General features: G+C 46.2%; 1 protein-coding gene across 1 annotated transcript in view; it reads left to right on the forward strand.

Annotated features, from left to right (window-relative positions):
* Positions 1–1929: 1929 nt before the first annotated feature.
* CTNNA1 (catenin alpha 1) overlaps positions 1930–21100 on the forward strand; it is a 117766-nt gene continuing 98595 nt past the window's right edge. The window contains exons 1-3 of the mRNA XM_071442986.1: positions 1930–2086; positions 18662–18768; positions 20621–20816. Of these exons, the coding sequence (XP_071299087.1) occupies positions 18664–18768; positions 20621–20816 (301 nt within the window). The 5' untranslated portion in view covers positions 1930–2086; positions 18662–18663. The remainder of the gene's footprint in view (positions 2087–18661; positions 18769–20620; positions 20817–21100) is intronic.

Genomic DNA, 21100 nt, shown 5'->3' on the forward strand with positions numbered 1-21100 from the left:
ACTCATTTCAGAAAATGCATTAGATTTCAAGCTGCCAATGACATGGACTGGATGGGAGGTGTGAGCTACTGTTGCTGGGTGCCTGTCTGAACACCCCCTGCATTTTAGTCTTGTTGACAGAGCCCAGTGCTGTGATTCAGAGAGAGCTGCTAATTAAGAGACAAAGTCCAATCTCAAGCTAGCTGGCTCTATTTTTACATAATTTTATGTTTTGTTTGCTGAGCCTTTTAACTCGCTCCATGAACCAACAGAGCTGGCAGCTGATCTCCTACTTTTCCCTTGACTTTTCAGTGGTGCAGTGCAGAACATGTGATTCTCTACAACTCCAGGCCTTCTACTTTTGAATCTGTAGGTTTAAAAAGGAATTTTCTTTTTAATCTGACATTTTGTCCTGAAAGGATGTGAGGCACATAGAACTGCCAAATGTGGAAGACACCACAGGAGGCCAAGACATGATATTAAAACGAGTAATGAAAGAAAGCAAGCTATTGAAGTGTAAACTCCATTTTTACTGAGAGTATGCTACAGACAGAAATGAGTAGTTTGGATCCCTGGTGCAATTGACACCAAATATTAGTGGTTTGGTATAAGCAGGAAATACAATAAAGTTTAAAAAAAATCTGTTTTCCATGTCTTTCCATAGGAGAGTCAGTTTCATAATTACAGATCTCACATTCTTTAGACTAATTTCACTCACTGACAAGGCTGGGCTCTTGATCCCTATTTTCTTCCTGGATTATACAACAACAGTACTCTACTTCCTTGTCTTGGATCCCTTTCTTATATTAAACCTGCAGGAAGGAAAAATGCAATCTAATTCCCTGCAGGACACAGTGTTCCTGCAGGAAAGGGTTGTAGGAATACGGCAAAGATGGGAAACACAGCTCTGCAAATCCCATTGAACCAGGATCTGGTTCAGGATCTGGAGGAAAGTCATAGTTCTGACCATGGTGTGGTCACCTGTGCTGTGACACTGACCTTGGACCAGCCCCTCACTTGGTTACATACCTTGAATGAATCTTCCTTGTAGCTTACTCAATCTATTTTTTTGCTTACTAACAAAGGATGGAGTGTGTAGATTCAGGTATCTCAGAACTGCTGGCAAATGAGTCATGAAATGCATTCAATTTATTCAGTTGTCTTTACAATCCAGTACAGGTCTAAGTTCTGTGGAGAGATTTGTATTAAAAACCATCTCAAAACACACCACAGAAAGTCCCATAGTAATTTGTTACAGGATAAAAAATCACTCTCTTTCACAACAGGCTCACTGAGACTTTTCAAAGAAAACTTTGAAACTAATTACTGCATAAAGACAAGTCTCTCCACCTGCACACCTGCCTCTGAAGGTGAAGGTTGGGTCCCCAAATCCTTCCTCTCTTCTTAGAGGGGTTCCTGTGGCCCTGCTTGTACCCCAGGATTTCCTCTCACCTGTAGTCTTGTTATTAGAGAGATTTGGATGAAAAAAAGGCTTTTCCTAAAAGCAGCAGCTCTCAGAGGGTGAAAATATCTGGATTTTCAAAACAAAACACCAATTCACAAACCCAGGGGGAACCCAGTTATAACTTTTCCTCCGCTTCCTTCAAACCCTTGCATCCATCACCTCCCCTCTCTCCAAAGACCCTCGGTATGCTGTGCTTAGGAGGACAAAGACAGATTTTAAGGTCGAATTTGTTGATTCTACCTCAAAAGCGGCATCCTAAGAGCCCGGGATGGGGGCGGCCGGTGGAGGGCTGTGAAGGGAGGCTGCCCATGAAGCGAGGGGCCGAGGGGGACAGGGAGCTGTGCCAGGCTCCTCTGCGGGGCGTGGGCGGTTTCAGGGTGCCCTGCCCGGGCTGAGGGGACCCCCCGGCCCTGGCCGGGGTGCGGGGTTCCCACCGTGCCCGGTCCCGTCCCCGCCGTCCCTCACCTGCGGGCGGGCGGCGCCGGCAGGGCGCGGGGGCGGCGCGGCGGGCGGTGCCGGGAAGAGCGGCCGGGCCGGGCGGGGAGGCGCCGGAAGAGCCCATTTCCTCCGCGGGACGGGACAAAGCGGCGGGGCCGAGCGCAGCCAGGGCGGCCGCCACCATCCCAGCCCAGCTCCGTCCCGGTAAAGTTGTGGCTCTCGCACTTGGAAACTTTTGGGCGCCGGGCCGGGCTGTGGGGCCGGGGCGGGGGGCGGAGGATGGGAGCGAAGCGGGCCGCGCCGCGCCGCGCGTGGGGAGGGAGCCGGGCCCGGCTGGGGAGGCTGCGCTGCCCCGAGCGGTGGGGCCCGCGTGGGAGTGGGGCAGGCCCGCGGTGTTCGGGGCCGCTGAGCGCGTTCTGCCGGGGGAGCAGCGCGGCCGGGCCGCTCCCGGCGAAGTTTCGGTGCGGCGGGGCGGTGTCCAGGCCCCTCCCCGTGCGGCCGGGGCCGCCCCGGCGCCGCTCCCCGGCTGCGGGCAGGGCCGGGCACGGCCGGGAGCGCCCTGGGAACCCCCTGGGAGTGCTCCGTGCCTTTCGGAACCGCGGTTCTGTCCGGGCGGCGCAGCCGGAGCCAGCCCTCCTTCAGCCCCGGCCGTGCTGCTGATCCCATACATGGACAGCCGGGAACACCCCGCGGCCCCGCCTGGCTCCGCCACGTTTTCTTACACCCACCGCTAATCCCCTCCTGTGCTGGAAGGCGAGAGCCTCTCCTTCGCTGACAGAAAGTTTCGTGCTACTTTTCCCAAACAGAAAGTAGGGAGAGCGCATCCGCTCCTGGGTTCCGTGCGGCCCCTGTGTCTGCTGCCTGTGGCCCTGGGGTCCCTGGGCAGCGTGGGTCACCCGCCTGTTATTCATTGCTCCTACCAGATCAAAACGCCTGAAATCTTTCAGGCGGAAAGTTTGCAGAAATATGTGTGTTCCAGTTACGTTTAGTGAAGAATCAGATGCTCCCTGCCTGTGTGCCCTTGGCTGGCCAGCCGTGCCCAGGAGGTGTCTTCTGGCGAGGGTCATCGATCGCCCTCGCCCCGCTGGGCTGCGGGCCCTGTGAGCGCGGCCTCAGCCCGGCTTTCGGAGCTGTGACCCCAGGCGTGTCTGGACTATCTGTATTGAACTAGTTTGGGAGCTCTTTGCTGCCTCTCCCCCTTTGTTTGGCTTTGTCTATTGTTTGTTTTTTTTTTTTTTTTTTTGATGGGAATTGTCCAGAAGGTATTTTCTGGGTGCTTCGGTCACTTGTGCCCTGGTTACTGGTTTCCTGTGTTTTTCCTGCACTGGGACTGGGGAGGTGGGAGAGGCTGCACTCCTCAGTCCTGATGGCTACACCAGGCTCTGGGGTTGTGTATTTCAGTTCCTGGGTTGGTTTGTCGGTAGGATTGTGTTGATGAAGGTGAAAGCCCAGCTCATTTTACGCTAGGTGCAGCCTTTGCTCTGTCTCGGGGCACCAAGGCCACATTAAGTGTTTTGTTGTACGTATTTCACCCTTCTGAATCGAAACATGTTGTTTAAAAGGACATACTTTGATGTTGAGTCACTGTTCATCATTTTCAAAGAAGCAGTTTCTAAAACATCAGGAAATGTTTTGACTTTTCTCAGCAGAAACAGACAAAGTTTGGTAGGTTTTGTTTTTAGAAAGGCTTTGCCCTAACCTTTTCCATAACAAACAATGTGCCTTCATTCTTTTCGGTTTTTTTCAGCCAGCTCTAATAATAGGCCTCTGCATCGGAGATTTAAAGTTTATACAAGGTGGCCGGGGGGAGCGCAGTGGGCAGAGATTAGAAATCCTGTGCTCAAATCGATGCTTTAAAATACAAATGTAAATACTTTCCTCACAATTGATTTTCAGGGTTTGAAACATCAGCATTTCTGTGCTGATATGTGTAAGGACAGACATTAATGTGCAGCTTCTTCGTAGGGCTTCTGTTGGTCTGATAAATTTAACTGGAAGATGTAATAGAAGAGTAATTTGTGGTTCTTTCAGCAGCATATCTTCTTTCTGCAGCTGTAAGATCCAGAAACTGATCTTGCAAAGGAATCCACATTAAGTAGAAATGTTTATGAGTTGGAAATACACTTTCGTGAGACTTCAGGCCTACCTTGAATTTACATCTGCTGGTACTGTTTGATTTCTGTATGATCTTATGCAGAGAATTAGTTAAGATCGCAAAAATACTCAGTGGCCAAACCAGCCTGCTGGTCATAGGTGGGTAGTGGGGCTGCTCTGGAGTGAGGGCCCTCATGGTGCTTCTGTTCACCACTTGCTGGGTTCTGATTTACTGGTGTCTCTCAGCTTTGCTGGACACCAAAGGCAACATGATGAATAAAAGAGGACTGAGTGTCACTTTGTTAGGACAGTACTTTATGAGACAGTCACTCAGTGTAATGATGAGTCACAGACTGGTTTGGGTTGAAAGAGACCTTAAAGCACTGGTTCCACTCTGCTGCCATGGGCAGGGACACCTTTCCTGCTCTGAGCCCTTCCACCCTGGCCTTGAATGCTTCCTGGGATGGGGCTTCCTGCTGTTGTGCCTTAACTGACATCACTCAAAAGCCTGTGCTGCTCAACTTCAGTGCTGAAAGTATGACCTTGAGGAGTGGGATCTGTTACTGCTCTGGGAATTCACCCGAACTGTTCTCCAGCAAGTCTGGAATAGCTCCATTCAGTGGCTTTATAGCTCGTGTGTTGGTTAAACAGCATTGCAGCTTTAGAGAAAGTGCAGATGTTTGATAATTACTACTTTTAACTCCATACTATTTTAATCCAGCAAATGAGATTTAAAATAGAGCTACCACAAAATGGTATGCTAGCACCCTGACTGGATGAGCTCTTCTGGAAAGACGAGCACTGAGAGTGGCCTGCTGTGTCACGAAGCAGAACTGGGTGCAGATGGATTTATGGAGGAAATTTTATGCTAGGTGCAGCCTTTGCTCTGTCTCAGGGAACCAAGGCCACATTAAGTGTTTTGTTGTACTTATTTGGTGAGGTGAAGGAGTCGCAGGAGGAATGAGGTCACTGCAACTGGAAGTGGGATTGTTCTCCTCCATTAACTGAGAGTCCTTATCTGCTAGTCAGGGTGAGAATGGGTGTAACTGTGATTTCTGGTGTGCAGAAGGTTAGTCCAGACTCTTCTGTTGGCAAATCTGATACTTGAATATGATTCATAATTCCTTGTGACTGATGGATTTAAAGAGCCAGCTACCTTTTCTCTCAATATGATTACATATTTTTGCTTGTTAATCCTAGATGTACTACAGAAAACATCTGTTAGTCCTTTAATATGTGTTTATAAATATCTCTGGTGGAATTAGAGGAGTAAACTTTTTTTTCTCCATGCTTTGTGAAGTTACAGAAATTATTCCATACACAGATCTAAACTAACACAGTTTGTAAAGTGCAATTCTCCCCTAGTCTGAAGTTCCCTTCTGATACAATTTCTCTAATTTACAAGACAGCTACTTATTAATCAGTTAGACTCCCAAGAGCCTCTTCTGAAAGGTTTTAAATTCAGGGATCAATGCCTGTATCCTGGACTTATCTAAAGCTCTGTGGGCAGCAGATCAAGGGCAGGGATTCTCCACCTCCTCTCATACGAGACCCCACCTGCAGAGCTGCCCCAGCCCTGGGCCAGCACAGGCAGGAGCTGGAGCTGCTGGAGCCAGGCCAGAGGAGGCTCCAGGATGAGCAGAGGGATGGAGCAGCTCTGCTGGGAGGAAAGGCTGGCACAGCTGCTATTGTTCACCTGCACAGGAGAAGGCTCCAGGGAGAGCTCAGAGCCCCTTACGGTGCCTAAAGGGACTCCAAGAGAGCTGGAGAGGTATTTTGGACAAGGGATGGAGGGACAGGACAAGAGAGAATGGCTTGCTTCATGCTGCCAGTGGGCAGGGATAGATGGGATATTGGGAAAAATTCTTAGCTGTGAGGGTGGGCAGGTCCTGGCACAGGGTGCCCAGAGCAGCTGTGGCTGCCCCTGGATCCCTGGAAGTGTCCAAGGCCAGGTTGGACATTGGGGCTTGGAGCAACTTGGGATTGTGGAAGGTGTCCCTGCCCATGCCAGGGATGGAATGAGATGAGCTTTAAGGTCTCTCCCAAGCCAAACCATTCTCTGATAAACTCAGGCATAGAAAAACCAAACATGAGGCCAGCTGTAGCTAAAGGAATAACCATTACCAAGGCAGAGAGTGGAACAGTGCCCATGAGGCCAAGCTGGAGGCTGGCTGGTTCTCTGGTAGCTCTGTTTTAGTGCAGGGAGTGGCACAAGAACAGATAAATGTTGACGTTACAGCCCGAGAGTGAGTGAAACTTCTTCTGGTAGTGAGGGCTTGAAGCAGACAGGGAACTGGCAGGTAGGAATGCACTGGGCATGGTGTGGGATCCTCAGCTTGTGGTGTGCTGTTTTTCCCAAAGAACACCCAGTTTCTCAGCAATCAGTGCCCTATTATGGAATAGATCTGCATATGACTGTATATGCTTAAGAAGAATTTCTGTGTGGAGCTGATGTTGAACAAATGAGGAGTTGATGTGGAGCAAATGAGATTTTGGTGCAAATTAGGGTAGAAGAGGGAGTTGGTTCACCATGTTCTAACGTAGCCGTCAATAGCTAGTTTAAGGAAGAGGCTGAAATAATGAGCTTGGTAGGTGGGTAGGTGCTGAAGGATCAGGAGAAGAAAAATATAATGGGTTTTTTTAAGTGGTTGTTAACTGAGGGGGGATTGTAGGCCTTACAGTTCTGTCAGTGCCGTTGTTCAGCAGAAGGTCAAGAGGACATTTAGGTAAATACTAAATTTGTGGCTTTTCATTTCAGTCAGTAGGGGTCAATGCTATCAGGAACATGTGGCCTTGATGGCTTGTGTGGTTTTCTGTGCTCCGCCTTCCACTGCTGTTCCCACTTCCTCAAGGGCTCAGAGTTTTCATTCACTTTATTCTGGGCACTTGTAGATGTGATATCTATGCAGATCTAAGGCTCTAGGGGGAAGATTCTTTTTCTATATCTTTTTCTGGTTGATACAACCTGAGCACAGGAGATCCACTTAAATGAATGGTCTGCACAAGGGCTGCCCTAGCAATGTAGCTTTACAGAGCCACAAAGGTCAGTTGAATTTTTCATGTAAACAGGGCTGAGCTGTGTGCCTATAAAGCGGTGTTTAACCTGCGTAACACTGAGCAGGTCAGTATTCATCTTAGCAAAGTGCTCTTGAGATCTCCAGCTGCAGCTATAGGTGGGTATGTTTTTTTTTAATTGACTGGAATATTGAATTCAGAGCCTGTGTTGTTGAACAGCAGAGGACAGAGCTATGGTGTGCTCAGAAGGAAGAAGGTGAAAGTGGGTGTGAGTGCAACTAATCAAGATGTACAAGCTGCCAGTTTTTGCCCTCTTTCTTGCAAGTGTGTCCTTGTAATGTATACCTGTAAAACTAATCTCTTTTAGCATGACTTAAAGACCTAGAGAGTCTTGCTGCTCAATGCTGAAGAGTTGCTTCTGGTCCTGGATAATTCATGATAGGCTGTGGATGTGTGTGCAAGTGACACATCTCATAATAACTTCACTTACAAACCATAGCATTCATTCCAGCCAGTACCTGGTGTCCAGGTGTTCTGGAGTCTGAGCATCCTGAAATTTCAATTATTTATTAATTTCAAAGGTTAAAAGTTGAACAATGAACTGTAAGTGGTGCACAGAGGGCTTGATGTGTTCTGACTGCTATAGCTGAGAGGTCTGTCCTGCTGTGACCCTCATCAGGAGGTTTTGTTTGTACTGGTCCCATCAAATTTTTATTAGTCTAGCCCTTGTCTGAGGCCCTAAGTTATGAGCCCTTCACCTGGTCTTGGCTGAGCTGACTGGTAGCAACAACTGAAGGAGGGAGTAAAGCAGGAGCTCTGCTTGTTGCACTCTTGAGCAGTATCCTCTGGCTCTTGGATGTCTCTGTGGAGTGATAAGTGCTCTAGGATGGGGTTTGGTGTCTCTTTCTGGTTCTCTGGTCGTAATTACTGACCCCTGCCACTTTTCTTTTTACTAATCCCTGCAATCATTTATCATCATTTATTTTCCCTCCCTCATATCCTCCCCCACCTTTTTCCTGGGTGGTGGCAGTGTGTAAAGCCATCTCTAAAAGGGAAAGCAACAGGCAGGCAGTAAAACAAGCAATAAAACCATGAGAGAAGAGCAGACAAGTAGCATTTGAACCTTCCCTGAGGTTCTCTGCCAGGGTCCAGCAGTTTAGGAGCTTCCTGAGGCAGCAGCTGGAGCCTGGACTGGCTGTTGTGCAGATGTGCCTGGTGGCCACAGTGGCCAGTGCTGGCAGGAGCCCACATGGCCTCTGGCTCTGACAGTCCTGGCTGCAGGTGCAGAGCAGCTCTGCTCTCCCATCTTCTCGTTCGGCTGATGACTTCATGGCTTTTAAATTTAGAAACCTTGTGAGTTAAACAACTTCATACAAGCTACAAGTAAAATGAAAGATTTTTTTGGAATATTTTTTGAGTGAAAAGCAGGAATCTGGTTTGGCTCTGTGAGAGGCTCTGGAGTGGTTTAAATGTTGGCACAAAGTATGGCTTTGTAGTTCCTGCCACTTCCACGCTTTGGAAGATGTGTTTAATTAGAAACCACTGCCCTTGCAGCTGGAAACACATTTCCTGAGTAACATTAAACAGTGCATCCTGAAAGTGGAGATGTAGAGAAGCCTTTCTGGACAGTGGACATAGCCTGTGTTTGTTACTCCATGACACTTCACTGCTGCTGGAGTTCTCACTCACAGCCCTCTGACTTGCTACAGGTGCAGAGAGGAGTGCAGTAGGATTGTGAGCAGGGGGTTTTCCCCTTTCTCCTAGCTGGGGGTTAGGGAGGAAAAATAATTACATAAAATCCAATAAGAGCACAAAAAATAAAAAAGCTAGAGGATTTATATGTAGCAAAACAGAATAATGTAGATTACTTGTGCAGGGTTCAAAGCTTATAACCTCAAGGAGAAAAAGTTAATTTCTGGTCTTTATGCATCAGTACTTTAGTGTCAGGTGTTCTCAGCTGGTTTACTTAGTTTACAGAACTGGTTAAGACAATTTGAATATGATTATTTGATTAATAGACTGTTATTGTGGGCTTAGGGAAAAGTCAGTGGCTGTCAGTGAAAGATGCAGTGTTCAGTAGAACCAGAGGCAAAGCACTGGTGCAAAGCCAATGGAACAGGATTTTTTAGCTCATCTGGTTTTTGTTCTGTAGGTTTGTCATGTTTCCTATTCCTGGGGGTGAAAAGAAGGGGTGGAGAGAGAAAAATGTGTCTTTAATCAGATGTGAGTTCTACTTTGTAAATGGCTGTGTTACTACATTAAATTTTTTTTCCCCAACAAGACTAAGCAGTTCCTCCTTTTTCGCAAACCTAGTTCCTTCTTGTTGCTTCTATGGAATGTGGGTGGGACAGTGGCTTTTTTTTTTTTTTTTTTTTTTTAAACAGAAGTGACTTTAATTGGTCATTTATCTGTGAAGGCAGTGACTCAAAAGGATTCCTGCCCAGGCAGGTCATGGTTAGCTCTGGCTACCATGCACCATGGTGTTCCCTTAGTGAGTTTGTACTTGACAGAAGGTGGTTATGGCTGTACAGGAACTCTGGGAAGCATCCAAAAATGCATCACCCCACTGTGTTTTTATTATGACTTGCTTTGCTCTTCTGGAGAGGCTGTGAAGTTCTCACCAGTCAGTGCCCCAGTGTTCCAGTGTCTGCAGCCTTGAGGGGATGGGGTGTCGGAGCATCCTGCCTTAGTGCTTCACTGCTCCAAGCCATGCTTGTGCAGCCCATTCATGGGCACTCTTTCTTTTGGGGTTTGTTTTTGTGAATTTCCCCTTCCCCCTCCCAAACCAACAGCGGTAGCTGCAAGTTGAGAGTTGTCTGTGGGTGTGTGGAGATGGTGCAACTCTTCCTGTCAGAGGAACTCATTGTTTATAGCTGAGAGATGCTGCTGAAGGTTGCCCTGAGCATGAAGTGAAAATCTCGGCCTCGTCACCTGTGGGTATTGTTACTTTTTTCTTTAAAAAAAGCTGCTTTGTAATTTTTAGCTTAGACTGACAGAGTGTTCCTGAATCAAAGTGGAGGACTGCAAAAGGACTTCTGAAGTTTTCATAGGGAACTTAGAAAACATTTTACTTTGAAGAGTCTTCACACTCATGTTCTCTTTTCGTTTCAGTGGGTGCTTCTATTAAGTTTTGCAAAAGGAGAAAACTGGGAAACTTTTTCCATTCTTAAAACACAGAAGTTTTTGTTACGTAGTCCTTAGTTGCTGCTGTGCTGAGCATGCAACTGAGAAAGAATATGGTATTTAGTCTCTAGTAATACAAGGCTGTCCATTTGCTCCACGTTTAAGTAAATTTTCATCAATCCCCTAATTATAGGGAGTCTTTTTTTTTCTTTTTTTTTCCCTTTTTTTTTTTTTCGCAAAACACGTGTGTCGGCTCCAACAGCTCCATTATTTGTGGACTCCTGACAGTTTTAAATTGCTAATGAAGGTGTAGATTTCGAAGATGTGGTCAGCTAAAAGCACTGAAGGGTATTGCATAACAACATATCAATTTAGGAATGAAAATGCAGTTTGAGTGGGGTCAGATTCTGGTTATTTCTGACTCTTTAGCATAAACAGCACTTTTTATTGCAGGTTGAGTGCTGAAGAAGATCAGAACAAAAATCCCTGGATTTTCTTTTCCCTTTATTGCCAGCCATCAGTGAGGTTTTGCAGGCTAAGCAAGAATCAATTTTGCAGATGTGGCAAATTCTTCTGCCAGCTGATAAAGTGGACTAATTTGTAACAACCTTTTTCTTAATTTTTGCCACAACTACACATTAAATATCTTGTTAAAAGGTTGCCCCTTCTTGCATTCATTGTTAACTTAAGGTTGGTAATTGGAACCTGTGCTGGTGTAGTTTGGGGTTTGAAGAGCCATGCTCTGAAGCCACAGCCTAGTTATTATATCTGCACTGACTGTGTGTCCCTAGGGACTGAAATGTGTGCTGTGGTTCAGAGAGTGCCAGAAAACTGTTCTTTAATTCTTTCTCAATGATTTCAGGGAAGCTTCCTGGAGTTTTCTGCCTCGAGAGGAGTGGAAAGAGACACTGAGGTTGGAAGGACTGCTGGTAGTTGAATTCACGTGGTCCAGCAGATGCCCAAGACCCTGCTGGGTTCTGACATTCTGTCTCCAGGCTGAGCCCCCTTGTTGTGTTTCAGTGTGAGCCTACAGTTTGAGCCTACAGCTTCAGTGTGAGAGGCATGGCTGAGTAAGGGCTGCGTTTGGGAGGTTGAAGTTGCCATCACTTGGATAAGGGATAAGCTCAGGAGAGATGTTGCTGTTTGCTTAAAATGCAGGTGTGGTGTCCTTCTGCATGGCCAGAGCCTTGCAGTGCTCACCCACAGAGCAGCTAAATACAGCAGTTACAGATCCACTTGTTCTGATTTGGGAAGTTATCTTTCATGGTGTTAGTGCAGGTATCCAGCATAAAATGCACAAACATCCATGTGAAAGCAAACTGAGTTGTTATTATTCATAACAGTAATAGCTTGCTGGTCATGGCATATCCTTTTTTTCCAAATACAACGTTTTGCAGTCAGAATATAAAAATTAATCTTACTTATAGAGGAGATTCTCATTTTTAGAAAGAGCATGTGTGTCTTTCAAAGCACTCTTCATTCCCTGTCAGTCTTCTTCATGGAGTTGGGATCATGCATGAGTTTGGAAACTGAAAACTGCAGAAATGAATTGAAAGTCTGGGATGAACCAGCCTATCTATCTGAACAGCTAAGTGGGTATAAGGCTGAGTTTGGCTCCTGTATTCTTTCAGGGTGTCATCCATGAACTGGAGCCTAAGTGTGACATAAATAAGTCACTAATTGCTTGTACTGCCTGTGATTTGTCTTGCATGCACCTCCTTTCTAGATCCTTTGTAGTAAAACAATTCTGTCAGAAAGGAAACGATCAGAGCTGAACACTTGCATAACTGGAGGCCAGAAGCTGCTGTTGGCACCGGCATCTCCCAAGCAAACGTATTTGCCATTGTGCAATCTCTGCTGGGGTCCCAGGACCAGCAGTGAAGCTGTTTGTGCAGAGCGTGCCTTCATCCCCGAAGCAGCAGCTTAACCTGAGTGAAGAAATGAAAAACTGGAGGGACAGAGCATGTTCCTGGTTCTGAGTGAAGATGAATGGCTTGAATCCCCAGCATTGTGACAGTCTGGAAGCTGCTAGGAGATAGCACAGACTGCTTGGGGGAGAGTGAGGCGTCTTCATCTGGTGCTGTGCCCTGTGCCCACTCCCATGTGGGCTGGGCTGGGCACTGCTGTCACAGGGAAAAGGTGAGGGGCTCCCTGTGGCTGCTGGCTCTGCTGGGAGACAACACCCACACAGGAGAGAAAACAGCCAAGAATTTCTTGGATTTTTGTAGGGACACTGGATCAGGGTTCATCTCTCAATTCAGTAGCAAGGTCTAAATGAGTGGAGAATAGAGAAGCATTTGTTTGTTACTCTCTGTGTCAGGCTGTCTGATGAGTGTTTCAGATACCTCTGTGAGTCTTCTCCACAAGAGCAGCAGAGAAAAATTTATGAAAGCAGATTAAGAGTCCTGGAACTGGGAGGGCTCTTGTGAGGAACAGGCTTATCTGAACCTGAACATTGTCTTTTTTCTTGGGTGATTACTGCAGTTTGTGGGGAAAAAAGCCCTAAACAAAAGCTATAGCAAAGTTGAATATACTTGAGTGGAAGGAAATTCCATCAAGGAAAACATGGTAATTGGTTTCTACAGAAGGTTGCTTTACTCAGTGAATTATTTCCCACTTATTTTTCCATGATTTATATAGATACCACACTTGAAAGTTTAGTAAAATTGTATTCAATGAAAACCAAGAGTTTGGGATGAGGTGGAGATGATCTTACCTTGATACCAAGCTGGACAAGGCCAGTGTATCTACTCACACCTCAGAACGTGGAGGCACTCCAAAGTTCAGTAACACGGACACAGGCAATACATCCCATCCCATCCCACTTGTGTCACCCAGAGCTGGGTCTCATAAGACAGGTTAAACTCAAACTCATCCTGCACATACAAATAGGAGCTTTGCCACAACATGACACCTGAGTTTGTATTAATATTTCAGACTGTGAAATTCTAGCAGTAAGGATTTCTCATGAGGTAGTACCTGCATGGTGTTTATGGTGGGGGACAGGATTTGGCAGCTGAGCAGATGGAGTGTAAGGTTGAAGACTATGTTAGAAGAGTGTCTCTGTTTTTAGTTGTGTATACTTGATGTTAAATAAAACCAGCTTAAATAAAGCCTGCTTAAATCCTCCTTGAAAAGCATCACATACACCAAACATCGTTGACTTGCAGCTATTTGGCTGCTGAGTGTTGCTTTATTTGTGGAACAGGGCAGACAAATTAATTTGGAGACTGTGAAGGGAAAGAATGGAACTTTTTATTTTATGGATACTCCTAGTTATATGAAAAACCAGTTTGAAGTTGAAGTCCCAGCATGTGAGCTGAGTTTTACTGAAGTGTGCCTTAATTTCTTTGAAACCAAAACTGTTCTGAAGATTTGTATTAATGGTATGTGTTAGATACCCAGCTCCTGAAGATCTTTGCTCTCTTGTCTGCCACCTTCAGCAGGGGTCAAGGATCCCTGCTGGTTGTTGGGTGGGTTGGGTATTTGGGTAACAAGCCAAGCAAAAGGATTCCATTGGGAACAAGAGGTCTGGTTGTCTTTCTGTCTGGAAGATAAAGCTGGGTCGTTGTGTTGTGAATCCCACCATGTTCCATCCCCAGGACCTGGGTGATAGAGTCATTATGCAGTACAGAATATCTAGAGATGGTGTGGAAGCATGGTAGGAGACCAGGTTATCATTCAAAATGAGTGAGACATATGAGAGAAAGAAGCTGTAAAAAACTGCAGTGAAATACCTCTTAGTGCTCCTGGGCACCTCAGCCCTGCAGAATGGGGAACAGCTGAGGAGTCCAGGAAGGGTGTTCAGATAGAGAATGTCCTCCCAGGTATAAAATGTTCCTGTCCCATGTTCTGTGTTAGGCATTTTGGCTAGCTCAGTGCTGGAATTCAGCATGTGGTCTATTGTGCCTGGCAAGGTCAGCTCCTCTCTGTGCCAGTCAGACCATTCCTTGAATACTGGCTTCTCTGAGAAATACCAAGAAATCAGTGAGTGCAGCTAAAAGCTTTTAGAAAGCAGCCTGGCAGGAGAGATAAAATGTGAAGACTGACAGCAGATCTTAGGTTAAAGACTTTCAGGTAGCACGAGGTGGTGGGACTGAAGAACAGGAGATGGACAGTTATTTTTTGAGATTTACCCCTGCCTGGAGGTAGGGTGACTGCAGGATGGTTTGGTACTGGGCAGGTGGAGTGGACTCACTCAGTAATGTCTGAGATACAGCCAGCACTGCCTTCAGATGTGTGTGTGGGAGTGCAACCTGGAAAAACAGGACCCTGAGCACTTAGGCCTTTTTGCCATTTGTTGGGGTGCAGAGCTTGCTGTTCAAATTGTGCTCCTTCATGGGCTTTTGGAAAAGCCTTGGATGCCTTCAGGGCATTTCTGCAAAGCAGCTGCAGAGCTACATTCCTCTGCTTGCCAATATCTAAAAATTATTTGCATGCCACTATTATGGAATTATGGTATCTGAAATTATTCCTAAAACCTTGAATTACCAGTTTTTGAGAACATGCAGACCTACAGTTGTGGCTTTTGGAAGGAGCACTGTGTGCATCACCCTTGGTGTGCTCCTGGCAGCCCCAGCAGCTCAGAGGTCCCTCTGCTCATCCTTCTTTCCAGGCAGGGCTGGGGCCTGCCCTGGGGGACACTTCAGAAGCAGAGCTCATCTCCATGCTGCTCCCTCTCTGTGCAGTCCCACCTCCTCCATCAGGACAGGAGCCTGGGAAGGGAAGTTTTAGTTACCAGCTTACTCTGAGATGGAACTCCCTGCAGTGGCTCCTGCCTCTGCCAGTGTGGGTCTGTTTGGGCAGGGAGAGGAGCAGTTGGATGGCAACAGTGGCTGGTTGAAGCAGAATGGAGACCTGTCCTTAATCTTTAGCTGTTGAGATCTTGACTGTTTGTAGAAACCAAGCAAGAGTTGTCCAGGGGTGATTCTGCTTGCAGATCATTGGCTGGAGCAGAGCTCTGAAAGTGGCTCCTTTAAACCCCTCTGCTTGCCCTGCCCTCATGTCCTTCCCCGTGCACCAAGCCCCAGTAAGACACTGCATTACTACTGAAATCTCTATTGCAATAATGAGCACCATCATGAACAGGAAAGTAACTCAAGGGGTTTGCAGTTAATGTGCTGGGCTGGTGAGCATGGTTGGAGGTTGGAGCTTCACATGTCTGAGCATCAGATGTGTGGGGAGGGCATTCCTGCTCCTGCAGAAGCTCTGCTTGATTCTCAGTTTTCAATGGCTCCTGGCTCCACAGCCTGGCTCAGCTTGGCTGTGGCATCCAGCTTTCCCCTGTGTTCCCACTGCAGTGGCTTTGCCAAGGGTGCCAGCTGATGGTGCCATCTCCCCTTGCCATAGTGGTGTGTGTGGTGGCACAGGGAGCCAGATGGGCATCTCAGCCCACCTTGCAAAAATGGATTTCTTTCCCTTCAGCCAAATCAGTCCTTCCCCATCTGGTTAATCGCTCAGGCGTGGGGAAAGCTGTGCCAGTACGGAGGGGGTGTGATGTGCAAACGGGAATGAGTTCCTGGAGGGGTGTGGGAGGATGAACATTGGTCCTTAAGCAGCTTTTCTGCTGCTTATGAAACCACAGGCTGGGCAACCACAACTCCCTGTGCAGTGGTGTTGTTCTATATATTCCTGCACTTGAGATTCAGCGCCGCTCACTCTTCTGCCGTGTGGTCCGTGCTGCTTTGTCCCTGAAATGAGTGGGGCTGGGGCATGGAGAACATGTTCCATGTCAGTTGGGCTGTCCCCTCTGTCACACCGGTGCTGCACTGCTCTGCTGTGGGTTCCTCTTCCAGAGGATGTTCTCTTTCCCTGTAGGTGTTGGAGTGACTGAGGTGGGGGTGGTGGTTGGAGGCCCCCCACTCAAGCCGAGGATTAAGCACTCTGCTCCAGTATCCCATGAGGTGGTTTGCTACCTGTTCCATATTGGAATTCACTGAGGGAGAGCTTGAGCACTGCTCAAGGGAAAAGGCAAATTCCAGAGAACTAGGGGGAGTCACAGCCATGCTATACCATGGCCCTGACAGTTGTCCTTTTATCCCCTAAACCCATCTCACCCATGTGTTAGTAACCTATAGTTAGTTCCTGTGTTCTCCACAGGTTTAATTTAATTGGATAAACATATTTATTGCAATGTACAAATGATATCCAAGCCCTTACTGCCAAACAGGCTATTTGATACCAAGCTTTGCTTTTTAGATAAATTTCAATAGCACTGCTACTAAGTGGTTTTTATAGACCATTACTTTTGGCCAATTCATGAACTATCATACTAACGTGTTTTCAGATGAATTGCCTTTATTATCCTACTAATACAATTAGTGTATCTTCTCATGGTTACCTCGTCCTGCACATTGTTTCTGCAAGAGGTGTAACAGCATTAACTACATAGAAAAAGCCTTTCTTTAGAAACCTGCTGGGCTTTCCAGAGCCCTGGCTCTGTTTCTCAGAAACCACAAAGGTTGTCAGTGTTTTTTATTTTTCTTGGCTTCTTATGTAGGAAGCATTTGTGTTGAGCTAATGGGAGGGAATAAACCAGTGAAATTCCTTGTGAGGGGTGGGAAGCTACCTGGAGGTGAAGGGCATTTCACAGCATGCCCTGTGCCAGCTGTGGCACAAGCCAGTAGGTGAGTGAAATAAAAAGAGGGGGTGATTGAGAGAGAAGGTTAATTAGTGAGTTCACAGTGCTTAGTGGTTCCTATTAGAGGTAGGGACAGGAGATGACCACCTTCCACCATCCTGTGGCTCCGTGGGGGCTCTGGAGCTGGGAGCCTTACCCACTGCTTTTTCAGTGCAAACCATCAGAAGGGTTACATGTATGCCAGCCTCGAGTGGGTCATTCTAGTCTCTCTCTTTTTTAGCTTTCAGCTTTTTAAGTTTTTTTCTCCCAGGAGTGTGGGCACTTTGAGTGTGGGTGTAGTGGAGAGCTGAATGCAGCTGGGTGAATATTCCTGCCTTGCACCTTGTGAAGTTGTACTTCAGTGTGTCAGCTTTGGTCAGCAGTGCTGGATGAGCTCTCAATCTCTGCTCTGGTGCCCATGGTGTGGGAGCCCTGGGATGGCTGGGGAGCAGCCCTGAGCCCTGGCTGAGCTCCTCCAGTGCCCCAAAGCTTTCATTCTTCCCTGGGAAACCAGCAGCCCTCCTGTGCACAATTAGCTGTTGGGGTCGGGAGAGAGCAGTTGGTTGTTGGTACGTGTTGTAAACATTGTTGGTTACCAAAATTAGTGCCTTGCCTCCTGCTTTTTAAAAATAACGGGATGTTGTGCTCGTCTGGCAGCTTGGGGACATCTGGTGCTGTCAGAGCAACGTGACTGCTGAGATGCTGTGCAGGCAATGCCCTGGCCAGAGAAGATTAAAAATATCAGCAAATAAGCTTTAAAATTATCTCAACAGTAGATGCTTAGGAAGATGGGTGGACGGAGATTTAGGAAATCTATTTATCTTCCTGACTTTTTTAAAAATAAAGAGTTACAAATGTAGGTTTAGTCTAATCTTGAATTTTGAGGTCAGCCCAAAGCAGGAAGAGCTAGAATCTATTATGTCTGAAGTGACATGAATTGGTTTTATGGATTTCCAGTACTTAAAATCCATTTTTTTAACTGAAATTATTGTTCACTTTATTCTTTTGTTGTAATGTGCAGCATCATAGTGTTAATCCAGTGATTTGTTGTAGTTCCTTATTTTTAGTTCTATTTTTTTAGACTGCTGGTCTCAATAGCAGAGCTATTTTAGTAGTTTCACTCAACTTTTCCCATAAGTATGTTTGCTGTTCCGTTGGGATGTTGATATAAAACTGTAACGGGAAGGAACGGCTCAGTGACAGCTTTGAACAGATCTCTTCATGCAAATCTGCTTTTCCCTCCTATGCAAATGTTAAGGAGAAGTGTAATAGATATGTAAGCTGTTAAGTATGAACCAGCTGGATTTTCTGGCTTTGTGAGGCTTATATTCACTCCTTTACCTTTGTATTCCCCAAAGGTGAGCTGGGTGAAGGGGGAGGGTGTGTGGGTTGGGTTAAACCTGGCTCCTGCTTTGGTAGAGTCTTTGGGCAGTGACTGGAGGTGGGCAGCATCCAGAGCTGCTGGAGTCAGGGGCTCCCTTCTGCTCCCCCAGGCCTTGGGCTGTGTCTGAGAGCTGGCCCTGGAAGGGAGGTGGTGCAAACTGGGCAGAGGGCACCCAGCTTCATGGGCAACGTGCCCTCACTACCTGTGGTGCTTCTTCATTGCTCAGGGACCACCAGTGAGTAGCCCAGGCACTGCTGATCTTGTCATTGCTCTGATGAAACAGTGTGGCTTTGGGTAGGTTTGTGTGTGGATTTATTTGCTTTTGGTTTTATTTTCTAACCAAAATGTGCAGGTAATATCTGTATATTGTAATAACATTTTCTCAAACTCGTACCATTTGAATCAAAGCTGATGTTTCTGGAGATGCTGTTACTTCCACTTACACCAAGTGGATGTTTTGTGTTTAGCAGGTTGCATTTTAATTTATTTCTAAGATGCATTAACAGTAAAAAAATGTATTAATGTAGCTCTTTTCTTCTGGCAGAAATGACTGCTGTCACTGCAGCCAACGTGAACTTCAAATGGGACCCCAAAAGCCTGGAGATAAGGACACTGGCAGTTGAAAGGCTGCTCGAGCCTCTTGTTACACAGGTAGGAAAAAGATGGGGCCAAAAAACCAGTCATAAACATGATTGCCTGTTTTGGTGTTTTAATTAAGTCACAAAGCTTAAATTCTAGGTGTACAAACTAAAAAGAAAAAAGTCTACAGTTTCTTTGTTGAGTTTCATTGCTTGGTTTCCCTGGCCATGAGTCCAGGGAGACAGTGCTGCTTCAGCACCTGATAAGACACAGTAGTTACTAACACGCATTTCTGCACTTCTGATTGAAATAATGTTCCATGCCTATACTTAGTGCTGGATTTGTGAATAAAAGCTTCTTTTTTTGTGGTATATATGCTGCAGTGGAAAGCACTGAAGAGCACAGGAAGGCTGGAGTAAGTCTTGTAAATGGGAGCTGTGTGTATTGGGTGTTTTGGAAATTCTTGGAAGAGACTTTCTAGGAGGTCTGGAAGAGAAGTTACACAGGAGACAGTTCACTTGTTGTCTTCAGCATTGTTTTCCTGGAATGTGAAGTTTCTGAAATGACAGAACGAGCTGGACACAATTCCTGCTAAGTACACATGGGAATGATCAAGTTTTGTTTCCAGTATTATCCCCTTTAGTCACCAAACTGCTGTCTGTACCTGTGACTTGTTCCCTCTGGGTCTTGGGTGGGCAGTTATCCAACTGATGAGGCTTTTTAGCTGAAGTTACTGATGGAGTCTTTGCTTAAGAGAAATTGTCCTAATTTGGCAAACTAAACTGAGCAAACTCGTTCACAGGACCTTTTTCACCCAGTGCAGTGTCTGTAACTTAGTCCTCAAGGAATAAGCACAACAGGCTGTACTGGCAATACCCAGTTTTCTGAATGATGTGACTGGCAAAATACAGAGGGAACTGGAGCAAATGGCCTTGTTGCAACTTGTTCTCTATTTGTAGAACACGATGAACTGAGAGTACCCAGTACAAATGCTCCCCATTAACCAACCACGATATTCCCAGCTGAAGGCTTTCCCTCTCTGCATCAGCCAGCTGGGAAGATGGATTCAGCTCTGAGGGACCTTTATGTCAGCAGTCCTTGGGCTTTCCAGAGTAGTAATTTTTTTAGTGTTGTAATTTAATGTCCCTCTGAAGCAGCTTTGTGTGCGTTTTCCGAGGCTTTCCAAAAAGGAGAGGAAAGAATAAGGCAAATGGAGAAGCATGTGTGGATTTTGTGACATACAAAGGGATGGATCCTGATCCTGAGCTCAGGGAGTACCTGGGGGTCTCCTGGCCTCTGATGATGACTCTTGATGACTCTGCTCCCAGCAGGGTTTCAGTCTAAGATGGAGAGCTTGGAAATATTTGTTGACTGCTGGATGATTGTGAGAATTCAATTGGGTTTTTTTTTTTAGGGAAATAATGAGCTCTACCAAGTCCTTTGCTCTGCATTCAGCCCCTTGGCTATAGCACTGTTTGGACTGAAAAGATACTATGTCTCTACATTTCTACTGGCACACACTTCAATCTTGTCTGGGATCTCTTATGACTGGAGAGTTAACCCAACTAATTATCCCCACCTTGGTTTCTTTTATGTTGTGCCAAAGAGCTCTGGCCTGTTACTGAGACTGCAGTTTATCAAAAACACAAATAGATCTCCATTCTTAAAATCAACTTTTGAGGAGTGCTGCTGGTAAGAGAAATCTTTGAGCTGTTTAGTTGCATTTATTTTGCTCATCTAAAGAATCAAGAGGCATGGTAGTGTTTAAATGTGAAAAACAGTCATTAGGTTAACTTTTGGAGCTGGCAATAGTGCAGGTATTAGCAATACACTGTCTAGAAAAAAAAATACATGTGGCCTTACTATCAAATGGCTAAACATTAAATTTGATGTTGGGTTTTTTCCCTTCCATGTATTCCTTTAGGTAACAACACTAGTTAACACCAGCAACAAGGGCCCCTCCAATAAAAAGCGAGGCCGTTCTAAAAAGGCTCATGTCTTGGCTGCTTCAGTTGAACAAGCAACAGAGAATTTCCTGGAGAAAGGAGACAAAATTGCAAAGGAGAGCCAGTTCCTGAAGGAGGAGCTGGTGGCAGCTGTGGAAGATGTTCGCAAGCAAGGTAAGAGTGTGGATCTGGTGGCCTCTCAAACTGGGGCTCTTCAGAGCAAGTGGAACCATTCTCATTTTCCTTTGCTGCTCTTTCTAATGACTGTTCTCAGCTTGCCTGGCTGGCATCCCTGAGCAGTAATGTAACTGGATAGGTCTGGAAATTGGATGGCCCAAGCAGAGATTAAGAAGAGAAGCAGAAGGGCTAATTCTTTGAAGAGCATTTAAAAACTCAGTTTAGGCTCAAAAGCGAATGTGCTCCCTGCAGCTCTGAATTTTATGGGACTACATCTGAAA

The sequence above is a fragment of the Agelaius tricolor genome, unplaced genomic scaffold (assembly GCF_023055355.1).
Source record: "Agelaius tricolor isolate 1412-34295 unplaced genomic scaffold, bAgeTri1.0.p SCAF_18, whole genome shotgun sequence".
Classification (NCBI taxonomy): domain Eukaryota; kingdom Metazoa; phylum Chordata; class Aves; order Passeriformes; family Icteridae; genus Agelaius; species Agelaius tricolor.